The following is a 27254-nucleotide window of genomic DNA, read 5'->3' on the forward strand; positions in this document are numbered from 1 at the left end:
AAAAAAAGGCAAGTTTAGGAAAGGGAGAATCAGCAAAGACTTTCTGGTAAAAGGATTGAACTGGGCAGTAAAGAATTGCTTCTTAATATAACTTCAAACCTAATCTCTTGTACAGAAATATAGTGCCAGCCATTCAATTGAGGCAGTACATTTAGAGTAACCATGAAGATTATAGTTTTTTCAACATTACTGCCTAGAAATAAAAAAAAAAAAAAATTTATAGAAATCCTACGAAAATGCTGAGAGACTTATAGTAAATAAGTGAATATGGAAGCCATGTTGCTCAAACACATTAGTAATAAAACAAGACCAAAAGATCACTGGGCTTCAGTGCTTTTGTTTAATAAGCACCTATTTTCGTTCAATCACAGTGTTTTATTAAAAGACATTCTTCTTAACCATGTATCAGTCTGGGGTTCTTTTAAGGTTGCTTCTCTTCTGCTTGCTCTATCTGCTAGAAAGTAAGAGCTCACAGGGCCCCTTTCTCCTTTGATTTTTTATTCTATTTGGCTACTTCAGGAGTCCACAGTTGAATCACATAGAACTATAAGCTTAACTGAAGAAAGCTCTGCTCTGGTGTCTGCTTCTAATCAAATCTTTGAATTTCACAACATCTGATGATCTTTAATCTTCACTCTGATGTAGAATGGGTCTTGGATGCTCTTAGCTTAAATATTCCATGTTATCAAATGCTATTAGAAGATTATTTCACTAAACTGGTCTATACTTTCATTGATCCAACATGGAGATGCATTTACTCAACATAGCATGTTCTGTTTTGATATCTCAACTGATCATTAAAATTTCAGCCATTACAATTTGTCCACAAGGCTGCTAGAAATAATCATATACTAAACTCACTTGATAACAATATATTTTAAGAAGTTGGTTAAGGTATATTTAGCCTATAAAACAAGACACAATACTTTTAATTTTCTATTTGAAATCAGTCTCCAAGTAAATTACTACCAGGCCAGATTAGCCATGCTAAAACAGAGAATCTATATAAGGAACAGGGGAAAATGAAGCTGCAACAGTAGGTCTGAACCATTCTTCACACAAATTTAATATAAGAATTTAAATTTTAAAGATGTTTTATTGAGGGACTGCCATAACCAAAATTGTGTCAGTAAGACAAATCTAGAGGTACTTGTAGAATGGGTTTAAGGATGCAAGTGTGAGGCTTTTCCAGCCCTTAACTGGTTTGTTTGTATGTTTGTTAGTTTAAGTACTCTTGTATCTCTCCTGGCTACCAAATAGGTGAGAACTCACGCCTACCAGCTCTCCAAATGTCCACTATTTCTACTCCCAAAGACTTGTCAATTACTTCCCTCTTTTGAAAAGAAGTTTTTCTCAGTTTTCAACTTCTTTTATCTTATCCAAGACATTTTATACTACTGACCATTCAAATGACCTCCTAAATCCCTTTCCATCTTTTCTTTCCAAACAGTTCTCTCCTCCTTTTCAGAGCTTAACTGTGCTTGGTACCCTTCTTTATTCTAATTATCTCTGGAAGTTCAATGTTCTATTTCAAAAGTCCACTGTTCCATTTCAAAAATGATTCCCTGTGTACAATGCCAACCTAAAACTCATCTGCAACAAAGTCTGCATTTTAGTTGCCTATACAATTTCCACTCACATATTTCACTTACCTCCAACTAGCAGTTCCTTCCCCTTCTAATTACTTGCCCACTTTTCCATTTATTTTTCAAAATTTCTTCTAGCTGCCCAAATTCAAAAAAAAAAAATTGAAAAATCAAAAACACTTAACTTTTCGCTTTGAACTTTTTTCGAGATTCACAATTTTAGGCTCTAGAATTTATTCTCTTAATTACATCATACTCCAAGAAAGCAGCAGCTTTTTCTGTTCTGTCCACCAGAATCCAATGCCACAAACAGAAGCCTAATATCTCTTTATGTTGAGATGGGGGGTGTTGAATAAGACCTGTTGAGAGGCAAATTAAAACCCAGTTCTTGTGAATCCTAACCCAATGCTGTATCTAACTGCACTATATTACCAGGTTGCCAATCTATCACAAACCAGATCATTTATTTCCTGAAAATCTCTACTCAATGTACCCTGTTTTCCATTTCTACTGCCAAATCTCAATTACTACAATTGCTTTTAGCATGTTCATGGTCCCTGTTATCCACAGGGGATTGGTTTCAGGACCCCAAACCCCCAAACCAAAATCCACGGATGTTCAAATTCCTTATATAAAAAAGGCATTTGCAGATAACCTACACACATCCTCCTATATACCTCAAATCACCTCTAGATTACTTATAATACGTATAAGGTAAATGCTATGTAAAAGTTGTTACACTGCATTGTTTTTTACCCGTGTTATTTTTATTGTTGTTTTATTATTTTATTGAGGATTTTTAATATATTTTCCATCCAAGGTTGGTTGAATCTGTAGATGTGGAGCCCACAGGTGTATTCAACCCTCTAAGTCTCCCTCCTTTGTAATGCACAATGATGTCAAAATAACATTCTTGAAACACTTTTCTTTGGTATAGCTTGCAAAATCCATCATAATCTCCAAAATATATCTCTTATTTCTTTTTCAGGTTGATTTGATTGTTACCACTCTCACCCAAATCTAACACATTATTTCTTTTACTCACAACTCTCTTTCTCTTTGATAATTAAATGCCATCTACAGGCAAACAAGCAGACAGGGGTCCACACATGCTCGTGTGCACGTACACACACAAAATCATCATTGATGAATAACACCAGTATACTTATTTCAGCTCACAAAGAGGTGCTTCCACAGAAGCAAAGATTATGAATCACACGTCATTTTCCTCCAGCCCAAATTTTTCCCTTCTTTAAGCACATACTATACAATTCAGCTTTCTGTATTGTTCACTAACGTTGAAGTTATGTTAGAATATTAGATGTACAAAAAAAATCTCAGAATTCATCTAGTCCAGTAATACTGACTTGAATGAACAAAAAAGTAACACAAACTTAGAATGTCCAAGCTAAGAATCCTAGGCATGTGTATTTCTTTTAAAAGCTTCATGAACAATTCTAATGTTCATTCCCTCCTAAGCCAATCCAGACACTGTCATTTTCAGAAGAAAAAACTGACACACTGAAAAGCTGAAACCTGACCAAGAATATCCATCCACCAGACTACTGACAGAGTAGCAGAGCAGATAAGGGAACACAGACTAAGAATTTGGCCTACTTAGGTTCTGGTTCTTACCAACTCTAAGAACTTGGGCAAGATGATTAACTTCTTTGTGTCCCTCTTTCTTCATTTTTAAAATACAGTGTCTATCTCAAAAGAGCTGTAAAGAGGATAAAATTTTCGTATATAAAGTACTTTGAATAGGAGTAAGTACTCAATAAATGTTCACTGTTTGTAATTCAAAGAAAGGACTACACTAGAGCTCGTAGTCTACACCCTTTCCACTACATTAGAATCTGTATTTTGACAACCAGCTTCATGCTTCTTCTGATCCCTGGCTATACCAAATACATTGTAGGTAACCAAATATTTTAAATGAATTTATGGTTTCCTATTTCTAATTCTGATAAGTAAGCCACCTTACTTCTACTCAACAAATTAACAAAATATCCAAAGTGAATAAATAACTTACATAATTGCACTTACCTATGACTGAGGCATTGTTCTTAGTACTTTAAATATTTTCTCCCAGCAGATAACAAATACTACGTAACAATACAAAAATTAGCTTAGTACCTATGAATTTTCTAAACAAAGCTAGGCATCACTTTTATGTAAAATATAAAATAACTTCGACTAGCAACTCACTATAAAATAAAGTTCTAAAATACAACCAAACTTTCTTTCAAAAAAATCTACATTTATGAAACAAATTCATCCCAAGGGATTAACATTCTTGTACTGCAAATACTCAAAAGCAATTTCCCATTCCTTGTGACACATGCAATTTTACTTCTCAAATTACTTTAAAATACAGTCTTGAAAATCAGGTAAACATACAACTGGCACTAAACTACAATCTGAAACAAGTACATGATTAAGTTTCCAGTAAAGAGTTTTTGTTTCTTTCTAGTTACATATAAACTAAACTACTAAACAAAAATATTACCTTTGTATAAATGCTTTTACCTGAAGAAAGCTTGAGAGAATAAAGCACTTAAATTTTTTACAAGTTTCTCTCTTCTTTTTATTTATAAGCACAAGAGTATTAGCTATACATACTGACATTTCTCCAGATTGTTGAGAAAAGTGAAAGAATTATTTACAAGTTCATGAAATGAAAAATGAAATAACTAGTGCTCAAAGGTAAGTGCTGATAGCTTTTGTTTTTTCCATTGCCTGCCAACCCTACTACCTGCTTCCATTTCAATATATATTCAAATGTAAAGAGGCAACATGTAACACATCTAGTTCTTTTAAAAATTCAAATGATAATATAAAGAAATTATTTCTCATCTTTTATTGGACACAAATGTTCAAGTTTTACACAAACACCTCACACCTTTCATAAACCTTTTCCTGGCTTCATCTAACCTGTCTGAAGGAATCTGTTAACTGTATATCAGATAATGGTCTAATATCTTTTTAAGTACCAGATGCTTTTGGAATGTATATCCCAGAACAAAGATAAACTTTTTTCCCAGTCTTTCATATTAAGTTCCACTTTTTAAAAAAGACTATTTTTAAAAAGTCATCCAATGATGTGGAGTGGAAGAGTTATTTTACTGTTTTATTAATTTTAAACATTCAGAAAAAAATAGATTCAGAGTTTTTAAAGTTAAGAGACAGATACAGAAAACAAGCAAAAAATATTTCTCCAGCTAAAAGAAATAGGGATTTTCAATGTTTCTATTTATCATTTACAAAAGAAAAAAATACCAGCTTATATAATTTTCTAGCTTTTATTTTTCTGTTCATTAACAAATGAGCAAGAAGCCAGCAAAAATATCAGAGAAAATACAAAATAAAAGGTACAGACATTTTAACCACAAATCGAAAAATAAACTTCTTCAATCTATGAAAGCTGGGCTGACATACTCAGTAAAATTACCACTCAGTAAAATTACCTAAAAAAGGTCAATATACTTTGATTTAGACTACTATCAAATCTCTCCTCATGTGACCAACAGTTAGGGTCCCCTCAGTAGCAATCTAATTAAAAAAAAAAAAAAAAAAAAAATCAATGTGACCTCATGCTCCTGCTCTGTTTAAACTACTTCACTTGCTCATCCTTTATCAGGTTAAAATCAGAATTCAACTGCACTATAACCAAAACCTCCCTCTAGCCTCCCTTCCTATCTCTCCACACATACACTCAATACCCCAAATAACCCAACAAGAATGCTCCCTCTGCCTAAAAATACCACATCTTGAACTATCCACCCTGCAAACCATTTTATAGACAAGAAATGAGACTCACTGAAATAACTTGTCCAAGGATACACAGTTATTAATAGAACCATACTAGAGTATCAATTCTTCCTTTCGTATTCCTAAAGACCTTAGTAAATGTACCTATTATATCTGTCAAATGTATGAGAATTGTTTACACAGTGAGCTCTTCCCATTAGTCTATGAACTTATCCAAGATGATCTTTTAGGATGCAGGAAGAATAGATTAATTTAGTCTAAAAAGAAACCAAATTACGTTATACTAAGATTAATATAAGGATTCATACTTGGTCTGAAAAGGCAGCTTGCCACACATTAAGGAAGAGCAAGGACAATAGCCAGAAACCCAGGCAAAAAGTGGAAGTTCCACAAACAAAAGGTTTAATTCCAGCACACCGTGATAAACTGAGGTTTAGTGTGCCCAGTAAGGTAGATGGTACAGATCATTTTTAACTAAACTGACCCCTACAACATGTAGAAGCTTTAAAAAAATATCTGTGAAGACAATAATAATGTAAGTACAAATTAACAAAACAGGTCTAAGATTTCTAACTAGTTCAAGTTCTATGTTATGATGTAAAAAATTAGTAGATCGATCACATAGCTCTCACTAAAAATTGTTTAACTGAGAGCAAAAAGGTATGTTAACAGAAAATATTTTTTATCTCATCTTTCTTAAACATCTAACATGTTAATTTATTATGTATACTAACATGCTAATATATTTGCACATGTATATAATTTACAATTAAACACTATGAAAGGTGAATGCACAAGATTTTACTAATTAGGGGACACACTCAGAATATCTACTGATTAAGCCTTTTTCTTCTTTAGAGTGATCATCAACCTTTCTAGTTTACCCAGGACTGAGGAGGTACAGACTGAATAATGCCTCTCCCCAAAGATGTCTGCATCCTAATCTCCGAATATGTTGCCTTACAGGGTAAAAGAGATTCTGCAGATGTGATTAAATTAAGGATTATGAGCTGGGGAGATTATCCTGGATTGTCTGGGTAGACCCAATGTAATCACATGAGTGCTTATAAGAGGCAGGACCAGTCATTAACAGACATGAGGACTGAAGCAAGAGGTTGGAGTAGGGATGTGAGGATGGGGCCACAGAATGCAGGAAGCCTCCAGAAACAGACAAACTCAAAATCTCTAAAAGGAAGTACTCCTATTGACACCTTAAATTTTTTAGCCCAAGATTATCTTAATAAATGAGCGTTGTTTCAAACTACTACATTTGTGGTAATTCGTTGTAGTAGTAGTAGGACTAATACAGGGGATTCTTGGGATTTACAGAACTTTCATTGTTAAAACTAAGATGAAATGATCACCCTATCTTTAGATTTTCAATGCTTGTCACAACATTTGGTACACAGCAGGCCTGGGGAAAAACATGGTTGAATGATTTTATGATTCAATATATACATAATATACCCTATTTTATAAAGATCTGTCATATGCATTATTTTATTTCATCCTCCTAACAACCCTTTGAGGTATGAATGAATTAGTTTTCCTATTTGGAGGATATAAGAACCATATATATAATACAGTTCTGACCTACAGTCAAAGAATGATGACAGACAGGTGCCTGTGCCACAAGTCAGACTGCCTAGGTTCAAATCTAAGCTCCAACACATCTGCTAATAAATCTTAGCCAAGTTACTTAACCTTTCTATTCCTCATATGTAAAATGAAGTTAATATCTATTTTATAGGGTTTCTGTAGAGAGTAAAGATGTTATATATCAAGCACACACCACGTGCCTGACATAGATTTAGCTGACAATAATTTCACCATTCCACGCTGCAGCTATAGCGCATGTACACCTAGAATAGTCTGTACTACTTGACCACAAATCATAAAGTATGCAAAAGGAAAAAACAGTAAGCAAAATATATAATGAAATGGATAGGGAGGTTCTTCTCTTAAGGTACTCTAAGGTTAGTACATTATGCTGGAAAGACAAAGAGAAGGGAGACCTAATCATGATCTATATAATTATTAACAGTAGAAATAAGGTGATAACAAAATACAGTAATATTGGTAGAATGAAGGAGAACTTTAGAAACTAAAATATGTATAAACATAGCATTCAATCCATAGAACAGAAATGGATCACAAAATCTGGGGACAATTTCCCAATGATAAAGACAAAAATGGCTACTATGAGGAGCTTATCAACTCTTCTGCAAACCTTCTGTCTAACCCTACAACGGCTTTTTGTACTCACTTCTGTTAAGGGAGGTGCAATGTTGGGAAATAACATACCAGACCAGACTGTAGCACAAGTTAAACCTCCAGATAAATCTGTGCCATGGTTTCACCTCCCCACGAAGAGTCTCCAAAGACAAAACATACAAATTATCACCATGCACCATTTCTCTTGCCCAATCTCATTCATTGTCACCCTTCCAAAGAAACATCAAGGACAAACATCCTAATTTAATGCCTTTTAATAGCTTTACTAAAGAATAATCTGGCAGTCCAAACAAATCTCAAAATATACTAACCCAAATGTTTTTTAAGCTAAAATTTCTTAAAACTTTTCACACTCTTAAACTTTCAACTCATGTTTTTCACTTTCAGAGTCAACAAACTTTGCAAAATTCTATGACTACTATTTTCAATACTAGGCTGACTGTTTTTTCCTTAACAGCTCATGATCTTCTCACTATTTCTAGTGAATAAAGTTAAAACAATTTGAGGTTAACTTAAGCAAAAGACAGAAATCCCCCCAAATAACAAGAGCATGGTTAATTTAAATTTACAAGTGGTTTTAAGAACCACGCTCTACTGCTTGATTTCATTTTCGCCATCCAATAAAAAAAACAAATTAGATATATTGGTGTGTTTCAAACTAGAATGAAAAGTCTAATCTTTGCCGTATAAGCCATTTCATAACATGAAGAATGATACGGTTTAAAGATAGGCAAAACCAAGGAGAAAAAAGGAAAAAAAATACATAATCTACAAACAACTAGGGAATCCCAGAAAGAGGAGGAAATGAATACAAGCTTTCAGTATCACATCTACAAATTTAAATTTAAAAGCAGCCAGTGGACTCATCTCCTTACTACTTCTTAGTACTAAGTAGTAATAAGTACTAAGTACTACTAAGTACAGGAACTTCTTAGTACTCAAAGTAATATTAAAAAGTGGAAAGGAGAGAATGACACTGGTTCTATTTAAGTTTCAGAATGTAAGATAATACACCAATTTTTTTGCTCTCTAAAATTTCTATCACACTATGGATCAAAATTCCTCAGCCAGGGAAGTGTTTTCTTTTCCTCTTTGTTTAGGTATTATTTTATGTGAGCAACAACTCTATAACTTCAGTGCCTTTTGAAACCCTAAGGCATCATAAAAAATTAAAACAGTGTTGGTGCTTTGCATAAATAAGCAAAACAGGAAATTTAGTTTAAATTTTAGCACAAGCAGCAAATCGCTTTGACTGAAAAAGCATCTTTTTAAAGTCATCAAATGTCACACATCTCTGAAAAAATTCCCTAGGAGGAAAGAATGTTTTTTCCAAGTACACTGATGGCAATCTTTCAACTTACAAGCTCTTTCTGTTCCTAAAAAAAAAAAAAGTTCCCAAGGGTAAGAGAAACTCCATAAAACTTTAGAGACCAGGCACTCTTCTTCCTTTCCCTCTTCTAAATACAGCATCTACCCTCCTATTCCTAAGGGACATTACCAAAACTACTGAATACACTACCTGTAAGACACCCTCTCCTCTAAATCAGCTGGAAAAGTGCTTCATAACACCCCCAAAAGTTTCCAAGAACAGAAGCCTCAAGTGTACTTGGGGACAAAACTTAGGCGAGAATGTCCAGGAAAGCTATGGCTTATACATAATTCTTATTCTCTTGACAACTTAACTCTTTTAAAATCGCACGTCCGGAGCATACAACATCTGATGTGCTTTATGCCCTTACCATACCAAGAAAGCAAAGGACCAGCGGTAAACCTGAGCAACCTGGCCACCACCACTCCATATGAACACCGCACCGTCTCCAGGAGATAGGGTAACCGAGTTACAAAAGCACTTGGTGGTCCCTCTACCCAGATACCTCTCCCTCACTTAATCTCTGTCAATTCCAAAATACACCCTGAAAATCTCCGCCGAGGGTGCTACCAAGACAGCCAGAGGAACAGTCGCGGAGTACAACATTGGTCCGTCCCTTACACGGGGGCCTTGGAAACCCGCACCTAAAAAAGCCTGAACGACTTGGGGGTGTGACCTGGACTCCCACCCCGCTTCCGCCCTGAACGAAACTCCCATGTTGTCGCGCTACTCACCAGACCAGGGAGCACAGAGAGAGGCAGGAGACCAGGGCCAAGGCCCGCCGGTACTTCTTCATCTTCTCCTCCTTCTTCCCCCTGCCAGAAGGCGGCACATCCTCCCGGCAGCCGCCACTGCCGAGGCCAAGATGGAGGAGCCGGAGCAGGAGAGCGAGGATGAGAGCGAGAGACCCAAGGGCTGTGGCGCTCGGCGGCTCGCTTTCCGTTCGCTCCCTCCGCGAGGCCCACAGAGGCGCGGGCAGAGGCACTTCACAGGACTCCGGGGACTGCCGCTGCTGCTGCTGCGGCCGCCGGTTCGTCCGCGCCCGCCTCCTGCAGCCGCCGCCGCCGCCACCGCCACCCCATCTCCCCCCAGCCCGCCCCGGCCCTCGCTCCGTGCTGCCGGCGACCAACGGCCGCCGCGTACTCGCCTCTCAGCAGCCAATCGCCGGCGGGGCCGCAACACCTCACACACCGCTGAGCTGGAAAGAGACGCGTCACCCACGTCCCCTGGCACTCGCTGCCCCACCAGCCCTCGCGCGGGCCACGCCCCCTCGGACGCCTCGGGCCGGAGCGGGAGGAGGGGACACAAAGCGCGGGGCCGACGTCGCCGCGCTCCTCCCACCCACGTCCCGCAGTCTGCAGGCTCACTGTCAGGAAGAAGGGAGGAGCCCCGTGACCTTCGGCCTGTCTCCCTACAACGCCCCGCCCCTCGCTCCGGCGAGCCGCTCCGCAAAAGGCTCCACGGGAACTGTAGTCGCCTTCCAGAACCCTTCTTTCCCTTTCCCTGTTGCTCCTAGAATCCACGATTTTGACGGAGAAGTCTGTAGTTTCACTCCTCAACCTAGAGACTGAGGAGCTTTGGAATTGTTACATTCAGTTTTCCTCTTTTTGGAACAGTTCGTGGAAGGACGGACTCAGACTTGCGTTTTCCCGGGGTCAAAGAACTGGCCCATTGAGCTAGATGTTGATTGGTAAACGGAAAAGGGCGTGCCAAGACTTCATCCCACCTGATTGGTTGGAGCGGAAAGCCTTCGCTCTTTATTCACCGCCCCTAGAATTTTGCCTCCCGCCAGATTCCTCAGAGGCTGGGTTGGTTTTCGTTCCGTTGGTTTTGAGCTTTGAGTTCGCTGCTGTGGGACCAGAAGGGAAAACTGCTGTCCCCGCTGGGGGAGCGAGGCTGCCAGGGACTCTCCAAGTCCTGGGGTTCCGCGAAAGCTGTCGCATACACCGCCCTAATGCTGTGGAGAGCAAAACTGTCCCCTTTTCAATATTAGTAACCGTCAGTGTGCCCATTCCAAGTATTTATGCTACCAGGGGTCTGCAGTTGCAGTTGTCTGTGCCTTGGAACACGGCATGATATTTAAAGTAGGTGTTCTTTATTGTTTATGTGGCTGGTGGGAAAGAAGACAGTAAAATGCTCAACCGCTTGAGTCATGGAACTGCCTTCTTTACTTTCCAAGTTGAATTGATTTCTAATTATGTGCCTAAGGAAATGAATGATTTGACCCATTATAAATCTTGAATATAAGTCAGCTGGATGTTAGAGAAATTCTACAAAACTTGGTAATATTGATTTTAGAGGAGTTCACCCTAAACTACTCTTTCTGGCAAAAATTAGGTAACAGTGTAGTGTTGATGTTACATTTAGTGTATGACCATAGAATCCTTTCATCTTCTTCGGGCTCGGCGCCTGTAGCTCAGCGGCTAGGGCACTGGCCACATACACCAGGGCTGGCGGGTTCCAACCCAGCCCTGGCCTGCTAAACAACAATGACAACTGCAACAACAACAAAATAGCCAGGTATTGTGGCGGACACCTGTAGTCCCAGCTACTTGGGAGGCTGAGGCAGGAGAATTTCTTAAGCCCAAGAGTTTGAGGTTGCTGTGAGCTGTGACGCCACTGCAGTCTACGGAGGGCGACACAACGAGACTCTGTCTCCCAAAAAAAAAAAAAAAAAGGGGGTGGCGCCTGTGGCTCAGTGAGTAGGTCCCGGACCCCATATACCAAGGGTGGTGGGTTCAAACCCGGCCCCCACCAAACTGTAACCAAAAATAGCCGGGCGTTGTGGTGGGTGCCTGTGGTCCCAGCTACTGGGGAGGCTGAGGCAAGAGAATCGCCTAAGCCCAGGAGCTGGAGGTTGCTGTGAGCTGTGATGGCCCAGCACTCTACCAAGGGCGATAAAGTGAGACTCTGTCTCTACAAAAAAAAAAAAAAAAAATCCTTTCATCTCTCCCCCATTGCAGGAGGCAAGTATCTGACCTAAGATTAGCGTCAAATGATTAATAGCACATATGCAAGTTTAAAAGAAAGTAAGGGCAAAATATAAATGGGGACTGACATTCTGTACAGTGTCAGGCACCCTTTTCCTCTTACTCCAGGAACTAAGTTATTAAAGATATTCTCCTGTACGAAAAGGTTAACTACACAGAAACTGGGCATCTTAAATCCCTGCCCTGATAAAGATCAGATACTCTGTTTGCTGATGGTGAAAAAGAACAGGCAGATCTCAGTAAAGGAATCAGCTCCTTCTGGCCGTCTCCTTTGTTCATTATCTCATATGCAAATCACATTTAAGATATTCAACTCTTTAATTTGGTGGTATTTTATAAGCAAAGGTTAACGTATTTTGATTTAGTTGAAAAATTATCTGCTCATTTCAATCTTACAAAATGCTGAGATACTATATGTCTCGAGGATCTTAGAAACAGCTGTCACCCAATGACATTAGATGCTTTCAGAGTAAAAAAAGTCTGTTAAAAACAGAAATGTCCTGGAAATCAGTAAAAGAAAAGTCAGAAAATTGAGGAAAGACTAATGTACAATAAAAGGATCTCCCTCAAAAGTAAAAATGGATGAACGTGGCAACCAGCATTTAAAATTTTAGCTACCTATGAATGCACTCAATACAAACAGAACTTTCTTCCTGTTTGTTTCCACCTCATTTTCTTTTTCTTTATGTAGACACAGTATATATGTGTGTATAATAATATATACCTATTTTAATTTAGTTGTTCCCTACCTAGAGAGAGCCTTAACTACTTTGCCAAATCTACCTTAACAGAACACTGATAATGTGGCCACTTCAGGATGTAAAGGTAGAACTCAGAAAGAAATAAGATAATAAATGCTTCGTTAGTACAGCCTGAGAACTGCGTCTCCAAGGATGGAAGAATCACAAAGGACAATGTTAGCTTATACAGTTCTGCTTATACTGCAAATAACAAAAAATAGCATTTCCCAAATATAATGACCCTAAATATAATGTTCTATCACTGGGTTAACAGATATATATTTTGAAGACGCATGAATTTAGTAGACTCATAATGGAGTCAGCCTGAGGAAGGGAATGATTAGAAAGAAAGGTAATGAATAGAAATAAATCAAAGATGATGTGTATCAGAAAGGTGTGTGTCATTATGTGAATTAGAAATTCAGGAGTCTCAAGTTTGCAAGGAAGATTAGTTTGGTTTTGGAACAGATTTGAGTTTCAGGCTTAGAAGTTTTAGGTTTAGAAGTATCTAACAAGGATTTTAAAGTACAAGATAACAGGCCAGTCACTGAGGCACATGCCTGTAGTCAAGAGGCTAAAGCAGGAGGATTGCTTAAGCCCAGAAGTTTGGGGTTGCAGTGAGCTACAATGGTGCCACTGTATTCTGGCAGTCTAAGAAAACCCAGATTCCAAATATGGAGAGAAAAGTAGCAACTGAAGACAACATATCAGAGGTTCTAACTACTGTGTCCTTCAGTGCCTTCTGTGTAATGCTCTCAGACGAAGCTTCCTAAAACTTTGCTATGTCCTTTCTTTGATGCAAAAGTGTTCTACAGGTCTTGAATATTTGTTGAATAAAGTCCTGCCTCCTTGCCCTGACGTTTAAAGCCTTCTATGATACAACCCAGTTGATGTTTCAAGCTTCATTTTCTATTTCCTTTCAGAACTCAACTTTCTCACTAGACCACACTGTTTGGTATGTTCTGAAACACGTGTGCCCTCATGACACTGTTTTTATTTAATATTTGTCTCCTCAAGTAGTGTGTAAATTCCTTATGTAAAGAGGTCATGTGCTATGTGTGTAACATAATTTTTTTATTATAAGAGCCCAAGAAATAATTTTTTACTTAAGTATTTGTTTGATTTGTCTAACCATACTGAATTACAATCTTTCCTGTAATTTAAGTTCATAGGAATACAAGCCCTTAGGATGGGAAAGTTTTGTGCAATTGATTAGCTTACAGCCCCTATCTCTTCCTCTATAAATTTCCAGATCGTTTTTTTTTTAGCATAACATTTAACTTAGGTCTAACTAGATTTTTCTGAGTTCTAGTTACCTCTGAGTAACCTATCAAAATAAAGTATCCAACAAATATTTATTGAGCCCTTTCAATATGACAGGTACTGAAACAGATATTTGCTTCTAGGAAACTTAGTGTTCTAGCAGGGAGTCTTAACCTTCTCCCACACTGCATCCCTTTGGTAATCTGGTGAAGCCCACAGACCCTGTCTCAGAATACTTATAAAGGCATAAAATGAAATACATAGATTATGAAAGAAACTAATTATGTTGAAATATAGTTGTCAAAATATTGCACACCAAATCTGTGATATAATACTGTGTGCTTTTGGACTTCATTATTAATGCATAAATAACGAGGCCTATCAGCATGTCTTATATCTTCAATAATTCCAAATAGTGATGAGTATAAAAGATACTATTAGGATACCTACAATATGCATAATGTGATATGAAAATATCTGTGATTGCTATTGGTGACACTGCTAGTATTGCCATGGGTTGTTACCTACATTTATAATAAAATGAAATTCTAAATTTCAGTAAGAGGTTAGTGAGAGTAGTGATATTTTTTCATCCAAGTTCATGGACCAGTGCCTTTTATACATGGATCTCAGTTTAAGAAGCCTCACGCCAGAACAATGTTTTTCAATCAGTGGGGTCATAAATGAGTAGAAAGTCAAGAAATCAATTTTCAGGGAGTCTTGAGTACTTCTTATAACAAAAAGTAAAAGATAATGTAGAAAATATCTGAGCGTGTATCAGTAATGGGAAGTATTTGGGGGGGGCACTCTTATTTCAGTGATGTGTGTGTGTGTGTGTGTGTGTATACTATATACATTAATGTAGACTGGGCTACAGTGTAAAATATGTCTTAAAATAGGTTGCAGCCAAAATATTGTGAAAGCTAGCACATTAACAGAAATGAGACACATATGATATATGGAATAAATGCCATAAATAATAATAATAGTGGGTGTTATAAGATTTTAGAGGAAAAAATCAGTCTTTTGTGAGGAAATTATTAGGGAAGACTTAAAAGAGGAGATGGATTTCAGGTGAGCCTTTAAAGGTGGGTGTGGTTTTCATAGAGATATAAAGAGAAGGTATTTCAGGTGTAGGGAACAGTAAACTCTAGAATCTAATTCAAAACTATTTTAGCAACCCTTATCATATGCCTTCTAATTTGGTTTGCCTGACATTTACCTGGTTTGAAATAAATAGTGATGGTGACCTCTAATCAAATAAAATAAACATATTTATTGAACATTTCCATAAAATACTTTACTATAGGTTATGCAAAGATTTCAAAGAATAAGCATTTAGAGATTTTATCTTCTATGGAGCATGGCATTCAAGAACATTAAAGTAACAAAATGTGACCAGGGTAGTGGTGCACACATGCAGTCTTAGCCACTGGGGAGGAGAGGACAAGGGGACGGCTGGGAGCTCAAGAGTTCTGGCACTCTTGTGTACCTCATACTATGTACTATGTTCATGGGGTGTCTACACTAAGTTTGGCATCAATATTGGTGACCTATCAGGAATGGGGAGCTACCAGGTTGCCTAAGCACAGGTGAAATAGCTCAGCTTGGAAATAGAGCAAATTAAAACTCCTGTACTGACCAATAATGGAATTAATTGTTCCTGTACTCCAACCTGGACAACATGGTAAGACCCTGCCTTTTCAAAAATTAAAATAAATAATCTAAAATAGTTGTACATGTATAAAGTGATCAAAGTGAGTCAAGATAATTAAATTGGGTTAAAGATAATGTTTTTTAACACATGTAATTACGTTTACTTGTAAAGTCTCATAAAATAACAGGAAAGAGTCTTTTTTATTATATAGGATAATAAGGATAGGAGATCAGGTGAGAGGGCCGTATGAACAAGCCCTTGAAGGTGGAAAGCAGATAAGTAAGAAATGACTTCCTCAAGGGACCATATGCTGCTCTGAAAAGTCTGGTTTACTCCTATTAATAATCCTGACATAATTAATAGTAGTGCCAATTTTTACTTTTGTGGGGGCAGAAAATATGTGATCCCTTTCCTCATCCATCACAATGATTACAGCTGGCACTCCTGTACGAAAGAAAGGTTAACAAGAGAAAAGCATCACAAATTTATTTAATCAAAGTTTTACTTCAGAAATGAAGACTCAAGATGCAGGGAAAACTCTCCATTTTATTCTTACATTCAGTGAAGAATAGACAGTGGTGTAGAAATGTAATTGGACAAAAATGATGTGCTCAGATGATAGATAACAGACCAAGGGGGTAAAACCCAGTAAGGCCCATCTGTTCAGATTCCTCTTGGCCTCTCTGTGTAGCATTCTTTCCTCCCGGGTATAGGGCATGACCAATTCTGGAATGAAGATCTTACCATCTAATATCAGACAAGGTAGGTCAGAGACTTTCTTTTTTTATGGCCATCTACCACCCTGCAAGGCAGGGGAAGGCTGAAGGAACATTTCTAGGTTTTATGGTTAGCTTTGGGGAAGAGGAGTTCTAGGTCCCGTAACCTGCTGCAGGAAAGAAACGGGTGAGAAACAGAAGGGCAGGAAAAGGTCTGAGGAAAACTTGGCTTCTGAGTCCTTCCAATCTCCTTTGGTGAGAAGCACTCAGATGCCAAGGCGTCGACTCATGGGGTATCATTTTCTGAGTCCCAATACATTCAAATGTCTTCTGCTTTGACCAATAAATAATACTGTTATTCTCAATACAACAGAGGATAATTTAGCAATGGAGAATGACAAAAATTAATCCAATGTGTGACACAGAATCTCCAAACAGCTCATTTAGGAAACAGCAGCATTAGGTCCAGCTGGCAGTGAGAATAAAGGTCTGTAAGTCTGATGCTAGTGGTGGTGGAAGGGGATTTCACATAAAGAAATAGATACTCTCCCTAACTTGACAAGGGTAGATGACTCTTCCTCCCTAGCAAAGGACTAGATTTATTATTAGGGGAGGGTACAGGTAAGGCCTAGACTTGAAAATACCAACCATACTTTAAAGCAAGGGTATCATCTAAAAAGATAAAAGAACATTGTTGTGACAGAGACATTTGAATAAAAACTAGTCATTAAGTGATAAAATCATTTCTATTTTTTCTTATATATGATAATATCCCATGTAGGGAATGTATGTAGGGAATGTCCTTATTTTGAGGACTATATGCTGAAATTTTTAAGAATGAAGACCATGATGATGACATCTTACCTTCAAATGTTCAAAAGAAGAAGAAAGAATAAATACAGCAAACTATTAACCATTGTTGGTAAAGGATATGGAGGTAAGTACTGTATTATTATTTCAACTTTTCTATATGTTTTAAAATAGCAATTGGGGGAGAAATTTATAAGCACATATTTAATGCTGATGCCCCAGGAACCTTCCTTCACTGACAGCCAGTCTGTCATTCTTTAGACAAGAGTTTAGAAGAGTCCTCTCTGGGGAGTCTAATCATTTAAAGATGAAAGACATAAAAGATGGCTGAGATCTGACTTTTCCCAGCCAGTTTACCCTGCAGGGAAGGTCATAACCAGGTACTTAAAGAATCCAATCAGCATTTTAGTGTTGTACTCTTAAAAAGGAACAGATAACAACTGATTACCAGGCATGAGAAGACGTTCTTAACATGAAAGATAGTGACACACACAAACAGGAAAAACAAAAACAAAACAAAAAATTAACTTAGAGTAGAAGAAAAATTATGCTGTAAAAATTTTTTCTTTAAAAACTCTAACATTACTAAATGTTGCCATCATGAAACAGGAGCAAGACACAATAAGAAAGGGACCTGTGAAGAACAACAATGACCACAAAATGTCCCCAATAAAGTAAAGCTGTAAAAGCAATAACTACAACTCAGTAGAAGAGTTAAAAAATAAAGTCAAAGAAATATCAGCAAGTGGACAAAAAGGCAAAGGACTGATGTAGGAGTCTAATATAATAGAAAATGGAAGTAAGGAAATAAATAGGTGCTAAGACATTTTTCTAGAGTTGAAAAGTATAAATTTCCAAATTGAAAGTTCCCTAGTCTATGTTCCCAGCAAAAAAAAAAAAAAAAAATGACTGATGGGCTCATCATTGTGAAATTTAAGAACACTGGAAACAAAGAGAAGAGCACAGAAGTCTTACGGTTAAGAAGAAAAATAAACCACACGAAAGATCAGGCAGCAGACCTCTCACATTTACACAGGAAGCTAAAAGCCAGTGGAGCAATGTCTTTCAAATGCTGACGGAAGATTATTTCCAACCAAGATGTCTATGCCCAACCAAACAATCAACTATCAGGGAGAATAAAGACATTGTGAGATAAGCAAGACCTCAAGAAATTTATTTGCTGTGTGATATTTCTCATGAAAGGAGATTTTGCTCTACCAAAACAAGGGAAGACTAAAAAAAAGAGGAAGACACATGATACAGGAAATAAGAAATCCAACATAGAGCACAGAGGTAAAGGGAATCCCTAGGGTGATAGTAAAAGAAGAACCCAGCATGGCAGCTGATTTCCAGCCACTGCAGAGTGCAGCGGGTTAAAAGGCACTGGAGAGATTCTTCAGGAGTATTCAATCACCTGAATACCTGCTGCACCTAAGCATCTTGGGAGCGCCCTTTAGTAGAATTAGTGAAAGATACTATCTTATTCTGTTTGGGCTGCTATAACAAAATATCAGAAAACTGGGTAGTTTACAAACAACAAATTTATTTTTTCACAGTTCTGGAAGCTGGGAAGTCTAAAATCAAGGCACAGGTAGATTTGGGTTCTTATGAGAACCCATTTTCTGGTTCATAGTACCTTCTCAGTATGTCTTTACATGGTGAAAAGGGTGAGGGCTCTCCTTGGGTCTTATTTATTTATTTATTTATTTATTTTTCTTGAGACAGAGTCTCACTATGTTGCTCTTTTAGAGGGTTGTGGCATCACAGCTCACAGCAACCTCAAACTCTTGGGCTTAGGCGATTCTCTTCCCTCAGCCTCCCAGGCAGCTGGGACTACAGGCACCTGCCAAAACGCCCGGCTATTTTTTGGTTGCAGTTGTCATTGTTGTTTTAGCAGGCCCGGGCCAGGTTTGAACACCCCGACCCCAGTGTATGTGGCTGGTGCCCTAACCACTGTGCTACGGGCACCAAGCCACTCAGGCCTTTTTTAAAAGGATACTAATCCCATTTATGAGGGCTTCAACCCCATGATCTAATTACCTCTCAAAGGACCAACCTGTGATAGCATCACCTTGAGAAGTAGAATTTCAACACATAAATGTGGGAGAGCCAAAAACATTCAGACCTTAGCAGCAAGCACTTAGAAACTAAACAAACAAAATAATTTTAAAAACACAGCTACGCAGTCTATCTATGAATAGTATTTCATAATCTTAATAACATACACTGAAAATTACTCAAAATCATACTATAAGTACACCAGGGGAGATGATAGGCTAGAAAGGATTATAGGTCTCTGGTTAGAGTTATCATTTACGGGAGAGGAAAAAGCAAAATCCTCAGCTTCCATAGCTGAATGTCAATAGGGCCTAGAATTCTAAAGAACAAAGAATAACGACACATGCTATTTAGGACATGGGGTAAATACCAAAATAATTGGCAAAAAGAGGTAAAAGCAGCTGCTTTTTGAGTAGGAAGAAAGGGAAAGAGGGTGATAGGGAACTGCTGTTTGTCATACAAACCTCGCTAGAACTCTGTTTCTTGTGTACATATGTAACTTGGGATTTCACAAACTAAAATGTTATGGTGATGATGTTTGCAATTTGTAACTTTTTTCCCTGTCCCATTTATGATAGCTCCATCCTGAGTATGTGGAGCAAAGGAAACTGCTATGATGTATAGATTTTGCAATTTTACCATTTGGTCACTAGACCTTGAAATCTGAAGAGAATGCATGAAAATAACACGGCTGTGGCTCAGTCGGTAAGGCGCCGGCCCCATATACCGAGGGTGACAGGTTCAAACCCAGCCCCGGCCAAACTGCAACCAAAAAATAGCTCGGCGTTGTGGCGGGCGCCTGTGGTCCCAGCTACTCGGGAGGCTGAGGCAAGAGAATCGCTTAAGCCCAGGAGTTGGAGGTTGCTGTGAGCTGTGTGAGGCCACGGCACTCTACCGAGGGCAATAAAGTGAGACTCTGTCTCTACAAAAAAAAAGAAAAAGCAGAGATGCAAATTGAGAACATTTTCCTCAGGATTATTTTCCATTTTAGGATATAAACCTGTTACTATAACAGAACTCTCCTTCCAGAGTCTGCTTTCAGAACCATCTATTTAATGTGTAAAATGTAATTTTTCCTTGCCTTAAATTGTCTTTTCCTGTCTACTGTGTGTGTTTGTATTTTAGAACTATCTCATGGTTCTATAAAGTTAAACGTTCACTTGAATAGTTGAGGAAAACTTACTTTGCCTCAGTTATTCAGTCCTTATCCTGGTTTGAGGATTGAATTATAAAGATCACTATATGGATCAAGTCATTTCTTCTCTTCATTTTGCCCGGGTGAGTAATGTGATATTAAAGTCCGTCCATCTGTAAATCTTCAAAGGATCTACAAGGTAAATCTGTATTGAGGAGTCTTTGCCTTTTCTTTCCATTCCACAACTTTCATTTAGTTACACTTACATGACTCAAACCATTTAATTGAGCCTTGAGAAAGTCTGTTCCATAGGAGAGCATTAAACATTAATCATTTCACATCACCAAATAATTGATGAAGAGTTACAGCAATGCTCCTAGGGAAGGTTAGTGACTGTTGAGAATAATACATTTTTATGTAAAGTTTCTTGCAGGCCAGCTCAAAATCCACTTTCTCCTGAAGGTCTTTCCCTCTCGCAGGACCCTCGTTTGCAATCCCTCTGCTTTGTGAACTTCCATAATACAGGTTATCACATTCTAACTTACACTACCCGTGAGTTTGGACTTCACGGGTAGGATAGGAAATGTATGTTATTTTACCTCCAGATCCCTCAGGGCGTTTAGCATTATCCCTGACACAAAGGAAGAAGTCAGTCCAGCCTGACTATGAGGCCATGTTGACTGATGCTGGCCATGAAGACAATGACTCACTAAGTGGGATAATGAGATACAGAGTACCTTCTGTATATCAGAGTAGAACTTTCATACGTATTCTTTCTTTTAACTAAAAGGAAAAAAAATACCACAAGTAGGCAGTACAATCCTCATTATATTACTTGTGAGAAGGAAGATTAAAATCTGACTTTTCAGAAACATTTGGTCTTTATAAGGACTGTCCGTAGTTACAGTCCTGTCTTCAACAATAACATTGAAAAGAAAAAGTAAGTTTAAAGGGAAAAATGCTTATTGTCAAAGAATAGGGATGAGGAAGAAACAGATTTTTGATAATTCTAAGTGGAATTTAAATTTTGAATCCTAGATTATCTTTAAAATAATTAATTTTGAAGATCACATGTTTTTAGTTTTACCTTTTTAGAGTAAACCTACTTATAGGTTCAGTTTTTTACTGTGATGCGTATATCTGCATAATCGTAATTAACTATATCTACTTTCCAGAGACTTATATTTGCTGGAAATACTTGATAAATGGGCATATTTTTTTTGTTTGTTTTGTTTTGTTAGAACAGACATAATTTTTACTTATTTATTTATTTTTTATTAATATTAAATCATAGCTGTGTACATTAATGCGATTATGGGGCACCATACACTGGTTTTATAAACAGTCTGACACATTTTCATCACACTGGTTAACACAGCCTTCCTGGCATTTTCTTAGTTATTGTATTAAGACAATTATATTCTACATTTACTAAGTTTCACATGTACCCTTGTAAGATGCACCGCAGGTATAATCCCACCAATCACCCTCCCTCTGTCCATCCTCCCCCCTCCCTCCCCTTCCTCTCTCCCTTCCCCATATTCTTAGGTTATAACTGGGTTATAGCTTTCATATGAAAGCCATAAATTAGTTTCATAGTAGGGCTGAGTACATTGGATACTTTTTCTTCCATTCTTGAGATACTGTACTAAGAAGAATATGTTCCAGCTCCATCCATGTAAACATGAAAGAGATAACGTCTCCATCTTTCTTTAAGGCTGTATACTATTCCATGGTATACATATACCACAATTTATTAATCCATTTGTGGATCCATGGGCACTTGGGCTTTTTCCATGACTTAGCAATTATGAATTGGGCTGCAATAAACATTCTGGTGCAAATATCTTTGTTATAATGTGATTTTTGGTCTTCTGGGTATATACCTAGTAGAGGAATTATAGGATTGAATGGCAGATCTATTTTTAGATCTCTAAGTGTTCTCCAAACATCTTTCCAAAAGGAATGTATTAATTTGCCTTCCCACCAGCAGCGTAGAAGTGTTCCCTTTTCTCCACATCCACGCCAACATCTCTGGTCTTGGGATTTTGTGATATGGGCTAATCTTACTGGAGTTAGATGGTATCTCAAGGTAGTTTTGATTTGCATTTCTCTGATGATTAAAGATGATGAGCATTTTTTCATATGTCTGTAGGCGTGTGCTTGTCTTCTTCAGAGAAGTTTCTCTTCAAATCCTTTGCCCAGCCTGCGATGGGATCACTTGTTCTTTTCTTGCTTATACATTTGAGTTCTCTGTGGATTCTGGTTATTAAACCTTTGTCGGAGACATAACTTATAATATCTTCTCCCATTCTGAGGGCTGTCTGCTTGCTTTACTTACTGTGTTCTTGGCTGTGCAGAAGCTTTTTAGTTTGATCAGGTCCCAGTAGTGTATTTCTGAAGCTGCTTCAATTGCCTGGGGGATCCTCCTCATAAAATACTCCCCCAGACCGATTTCTTCAAGGGTTTTTCTAGTATTTTTATAGTTTCATGTCTTAAGTTTAAATCTTTAATCCAGTGAGAGTCTATCTTAGTTAATGGTAAAAGGTGTGGGTCCAGTTTCAGTCTTCTATAGGTTGCCAGCCAGTTCATCCAGCACCATTTGTTAAATAGGGAATCTTTTCCCCACTGGATGCTTTTAATTGGCTTGTCAAAGATCAAATAACGGTAAGTAGCTGGGTTCATCTCTTGGTTCTCTATTCTGTTCCAGACATCTACTTCTCTGTTTTTGTGCCAGTACCATGCTGTTTTGATCACTATCAATTTATAGTACAGTCTCAGGTCTGGTAGCATGATTCCTCCTGCTTTGTTTTTATTTTTGAATAATGTCTTTGCTATTTGAGGTTTTTTCTGATTCCATATAAAACGAAGTATTATTTTTTCAAGATCTTTAAAGTATGACAGTGGAGGTTTAATAGGGATTGCATTAAATTTGTATATTGCTTTGGGTGGACATTTTAACAATGTTGATTATTCCCAGCCATGAGCATGGTATGTTTTTCAAATGGGCATATTTTGAATTAATGTTTTTATTGTACATTAATAATAATGTACAATAATAATGTTTTTATTGTACAATGTTGCCAATTTAGATTCAAACAATTTTTAAAAGGTACATAGACATCTAATCAGCTGTGCTGTTATTTTTTATTTTACCTGTACAAGTAGTATAATATGTTTTCATTTCTCTTTGGTTAATCGCAATTTCTCCTAAATTGCTACATAGTGATTTCCCAAGTTTCCCTTAAAATAGAATCCCTTGTAAAAGTAAGATTTCCAAAGACCCCCCCCACCCAGAAACACAGAATCATCATTTTTAGGAGAAGGACCCTGAAATCTGTAAATAATATGTGAATTTTATCGTCAGGTAAGTTTGGAAACTGCTCTAAAATATTCTTCCTTACATTCCTTGAGCCATTGTTTTTACAAAAGGAAATAAAACATTTTCATTGTAATGTACTAAAAGTGTAGTTGCAGAAAAAGTTGGTAAACATTATTTCTATTCTAATTTCATCCAATGTTTAAACTGTATCACCACTCTGATTAATTGACAACTCACATTTTCATTTTAGAGGGAAAAAGTAAAATGTACCAAGTATATCCTTCTGGGAATGACAACATCTGATACATTCCATGTATAATAATGGTAATATTTGTATACGTTATAATGATACAGATACTATATAATGATAGATCAGGTGTCATTCATAATAACATCTGATGTATTATGATGATGATAATATCTATATAGTAATTCTGCTCTGGCTCAAGCCCTCCAGCAAGTAAACTCTCTGAGACCAGATTCTTGTTTGTTATTTTGCCCAGGCTTCTCACAGACTTAAAACAGGCTCATAAAACATGTAAAATACATCTTTATTGAATTGAAATTAATTGTGTATTATTGACAAAGCAGAAAGCTAATGACAATCATGATGGCACAGCCTTTTCATTCTGATATCACTTGGAGATTATGCTATCTTCTGTCTACCCAAGATTAAGCTACTATCAGTGAAGATTTCCACATGGGAAAGATAAATGAAAGATATTAGAAAATCACTTTCTGGGTGGCGCTGTGGCTCAAGGAGTAGGGCACCCACCCCATATAGCAGAGGTGGTGGGTTCAAACCCAACCCTGGCCAAAAACTGCAAAAAAAAGAAAGAAAGAAAATCGCTTTCCACTAATCCTCTGTCTGTTGATGTACTCACGTTTCTTCTTTCTCTGCTCTTTTTTCCAGTCTTTATTGACTCCATTTTGTCCCTCTACACCCAGGTAATGGCTCTCTATTCTCTCTTTGTCAGTCGCCCCTTCTGCAGATCTTCTCGGCCACCCGGTCTGCCTTCAGATTCTTCATCAAAGCAGACACAAACATGTACACTCCACTTTTTCAAAGCCTGCTGAATTTTATCAAAAGCATCATATTCAATTTTGTTTTCACTGTGGACATAAACTGTCGCCTGACACAGGGTAAGTGCTACCGGTGTCCAGCAGAGAAAGGGAAGCATGGAGCAAGCTGAGCTGCTCAAGCAAAGTGAAGGGAGAGAAGCATCTGGAGCTGGGCCTTCAAGTGCAGATGAGCTTATCTTGGCAGGGTGTGTGCCTATTGAGTTTAAAGTGTGGGCTGGCACTTTCTAGGTATACAAATCAGGACATGGAGGCAATGCATTCTTTTAAGGGAAAAGATGAAAATATATATAACCTTGAGAGAAGATTATTAACATAGCTGGGGGGTGCAGGAGATAAGGCTGAAAAGGCAGTTTGAGACCGATACAGAAGGCCTGGAGTGTCTTATTAAGTCCCTCCCCCACATCTTGGACTCACACACTAGTTCAGCTCTCCTCCTTTTCCAGGGACAGCACCCCTGCCCTGAGTTTTTATTTCCTTCCAGAAGGAGAGAATATAGGTTCTCAGCCTTAATATTGAAAGGAAAAAAAAAAAAAAAGCACCCAGTGAATCTCTCACCTCCTGAAGTCCAACATTACTGGGATGGAGAAGAACTAATTTGCCTGATGGGTAAGCAGCTTACTCTTGGAGAAGAAATTAGTTATCAGGGAACCAGGAAACCCAAAAGAACCCTCCTCTGTGGTCATCAGAACACCTAGATGTTATTTCTTTAATCTGAATATTCTCACAACATTAAAAACCTGCCCAGATAAAGGGACACAGGGGAAGAGGGGAGGAGGAAGAACAAGAACAAGGGACAGGGAGAGACAAAAAGAGGAGAGATCGGGGGGCCCTGGGGAAAGAAGAAGAGGAAGTGACTGGAACATGGCGAGCCCTCTCGCTTCACATTTACCGTGGAGACGCTCATGACGCCATCTCTCCGTCTTTCTGCATGTTCTAAGGAAAACAATCTTGGAAGGATTGATCTATAGGAGAAGGAAGCCCGACGAATAGTAGAAGATATATCTTTTTCCTTTCTCACTACTTTTAGAGGCAGCAATAGAACTACTGTTTTGCGTGTGACCTTTTTCAAAGAAAAAAGAAAGGGAAGATTTACTTAAAAACGCAAAAAGTAGAAGCTGAATTGTGATCAGAGCAATGGGCTGATAAAAATAACATGTGGTAGCAAATAAGGCCTGGACCATTGCTCTCCTGCGCAGGTGCCTAAGAAACTGAAAATGTCTGATCGGGAAGCAGTCCTGGCTTCTTTTTTTTGCACCAGAAATGACCAGTCAAAGCTGGGGGTAGAGAGAAGTGGTCCTTCCTTAGCATACTTGCTTTGTTCTTAGTCTATTTGTTAGAACATCTAAACGCTGTCAGGGAGGGCATAAAAAGGACAAACCACCATACCATCAGGCTTCAAGTGTTATAAAACAAAATGCAGATCAGGAACTCCAACTCTTACAAACTGCCATTTATCGGAAGAGACCACAGGAGTCAAAATGATACACTGAACCAACAAGTCCTCAGAAAGAGAATACACAAGAGAGAAATTAGCTTTATTGTTAGGGTGATATGTTTAGGGATAATTGATTTTTGATCTCTAATAATTCACTCAATACCTCTATTTTAATTGTAGGTTAAAAGTACCATCATGTGTCCATCCTATGTTTGCTTAAAAGAATCTTTGCATTTACCAAAAGGGCATTGCATGTGAACTTGACAAACAGCATATTGGCTAGGGCAGGCTGTGCAGAAGGAGCACTTATCTTTAGGTCCCACCTGTCCACATGACCCTCTAGTATTACTAGTATGATAGTGCTTCTTCCAAGACACAGCTGTCTTCAAACATGATACATAGAGCTTTTGATGAGTAAATAAAATTCCAGAGGCGGGGGCAGGGAGATAGCCCACACCTACAGACCCTGCAATTCAAACCTGCTGTGTTTCAACTTCACATCTTTCTGCAGAATGAATTTGCTTACACTACAAAAAGCAAACACACATCTTGACGTGGGAAAGAACAGATGGTTGTATATCATGCTTCACGACTGCTTAAATTATGGGTTGCCCTATTACTTCTATGCAAACCAACTTTTTGTTCATAAAATATTAATGAAGAGATATTTTTCTCCCTCCTCCCTCATCCATTGCTGTCTAATGTCTAAATATGAATGGTGCTCATGCGACTCTGATAAAATGGAAACAGCCGGAATCCATGGAAGCCACACATGGCCAGGAAAGATGTGATGTGAAACACGGGAACCCCAGCTCCCTGCTCACCACCTACGTGGCCTTCGGTAAGGGTCTTTCTTTTTCTAAGTCTCTGTGAGTTGAGAATAGGGAGAAACCTCTAGAGCTGAAGAGCAAACCAAATGATGTAATAGCAGCATCTAGCAAAGTGCCCTGGACAAAGTCGTCATTTGGTGAATAGTAACTAAATCTGACTCTACATCAGTGGGGTAGAAGATAATACAGAATACATTAAACAAAACAAAACAAAACCAAGTAGGACCATTTTCCCTCCTTAAAGCGATTCTGCT

General features: G+C 38.0%; 1 protein-coding gene across 6 annotated transcripts in view; it reads right to left on the bottom strand.

Moving 5' to 3' along the window:
* The window catches only part of SUCO (SUN domain containing ossification factor), a 75862-nt gene extending 65792 nt beyond the window's left edge, over positions 1-10070 (bottom strand). For 5 of the 6 annotated variants that reach the window (XM_053606309.1, XM_053606308.1, XM_053606306.1 and 2 more), the window contains exon 1: positions 9696-10025. In XM_053606309.1, coding sequence (XP_053462284.1) covers positions 9696-9757 — 62 coding nt within the window. In that variant the 5' untranslated portion in view covers positions 9758-10025. Of the gene's footprint in view, positions 1-9695 lie in introns of all 6 variants that reach the window. The other variant, XM_053606307.1, reaches the window with a different exon arrangement.
* Between the last annotated feature and the right edge of the window lie 17184 nt (positions 10071-27254).

The sequence above is a fragment of the Nycticebus coucang genome, chromosome 10 (assembly GCF_027406575.1).
Source record: "Nycticebus coucang isolate mNycCou1 chromosome 10, mNycCou1.pri, whole genome shotgun sequence".
Classification (NCBI taxonomy): domain Eukaryota; kingdom Metazoa; phylum Chordata; class Mammalia; order Primates; family Lorisidae; genus Nycticebus; species Nycticebus coucang.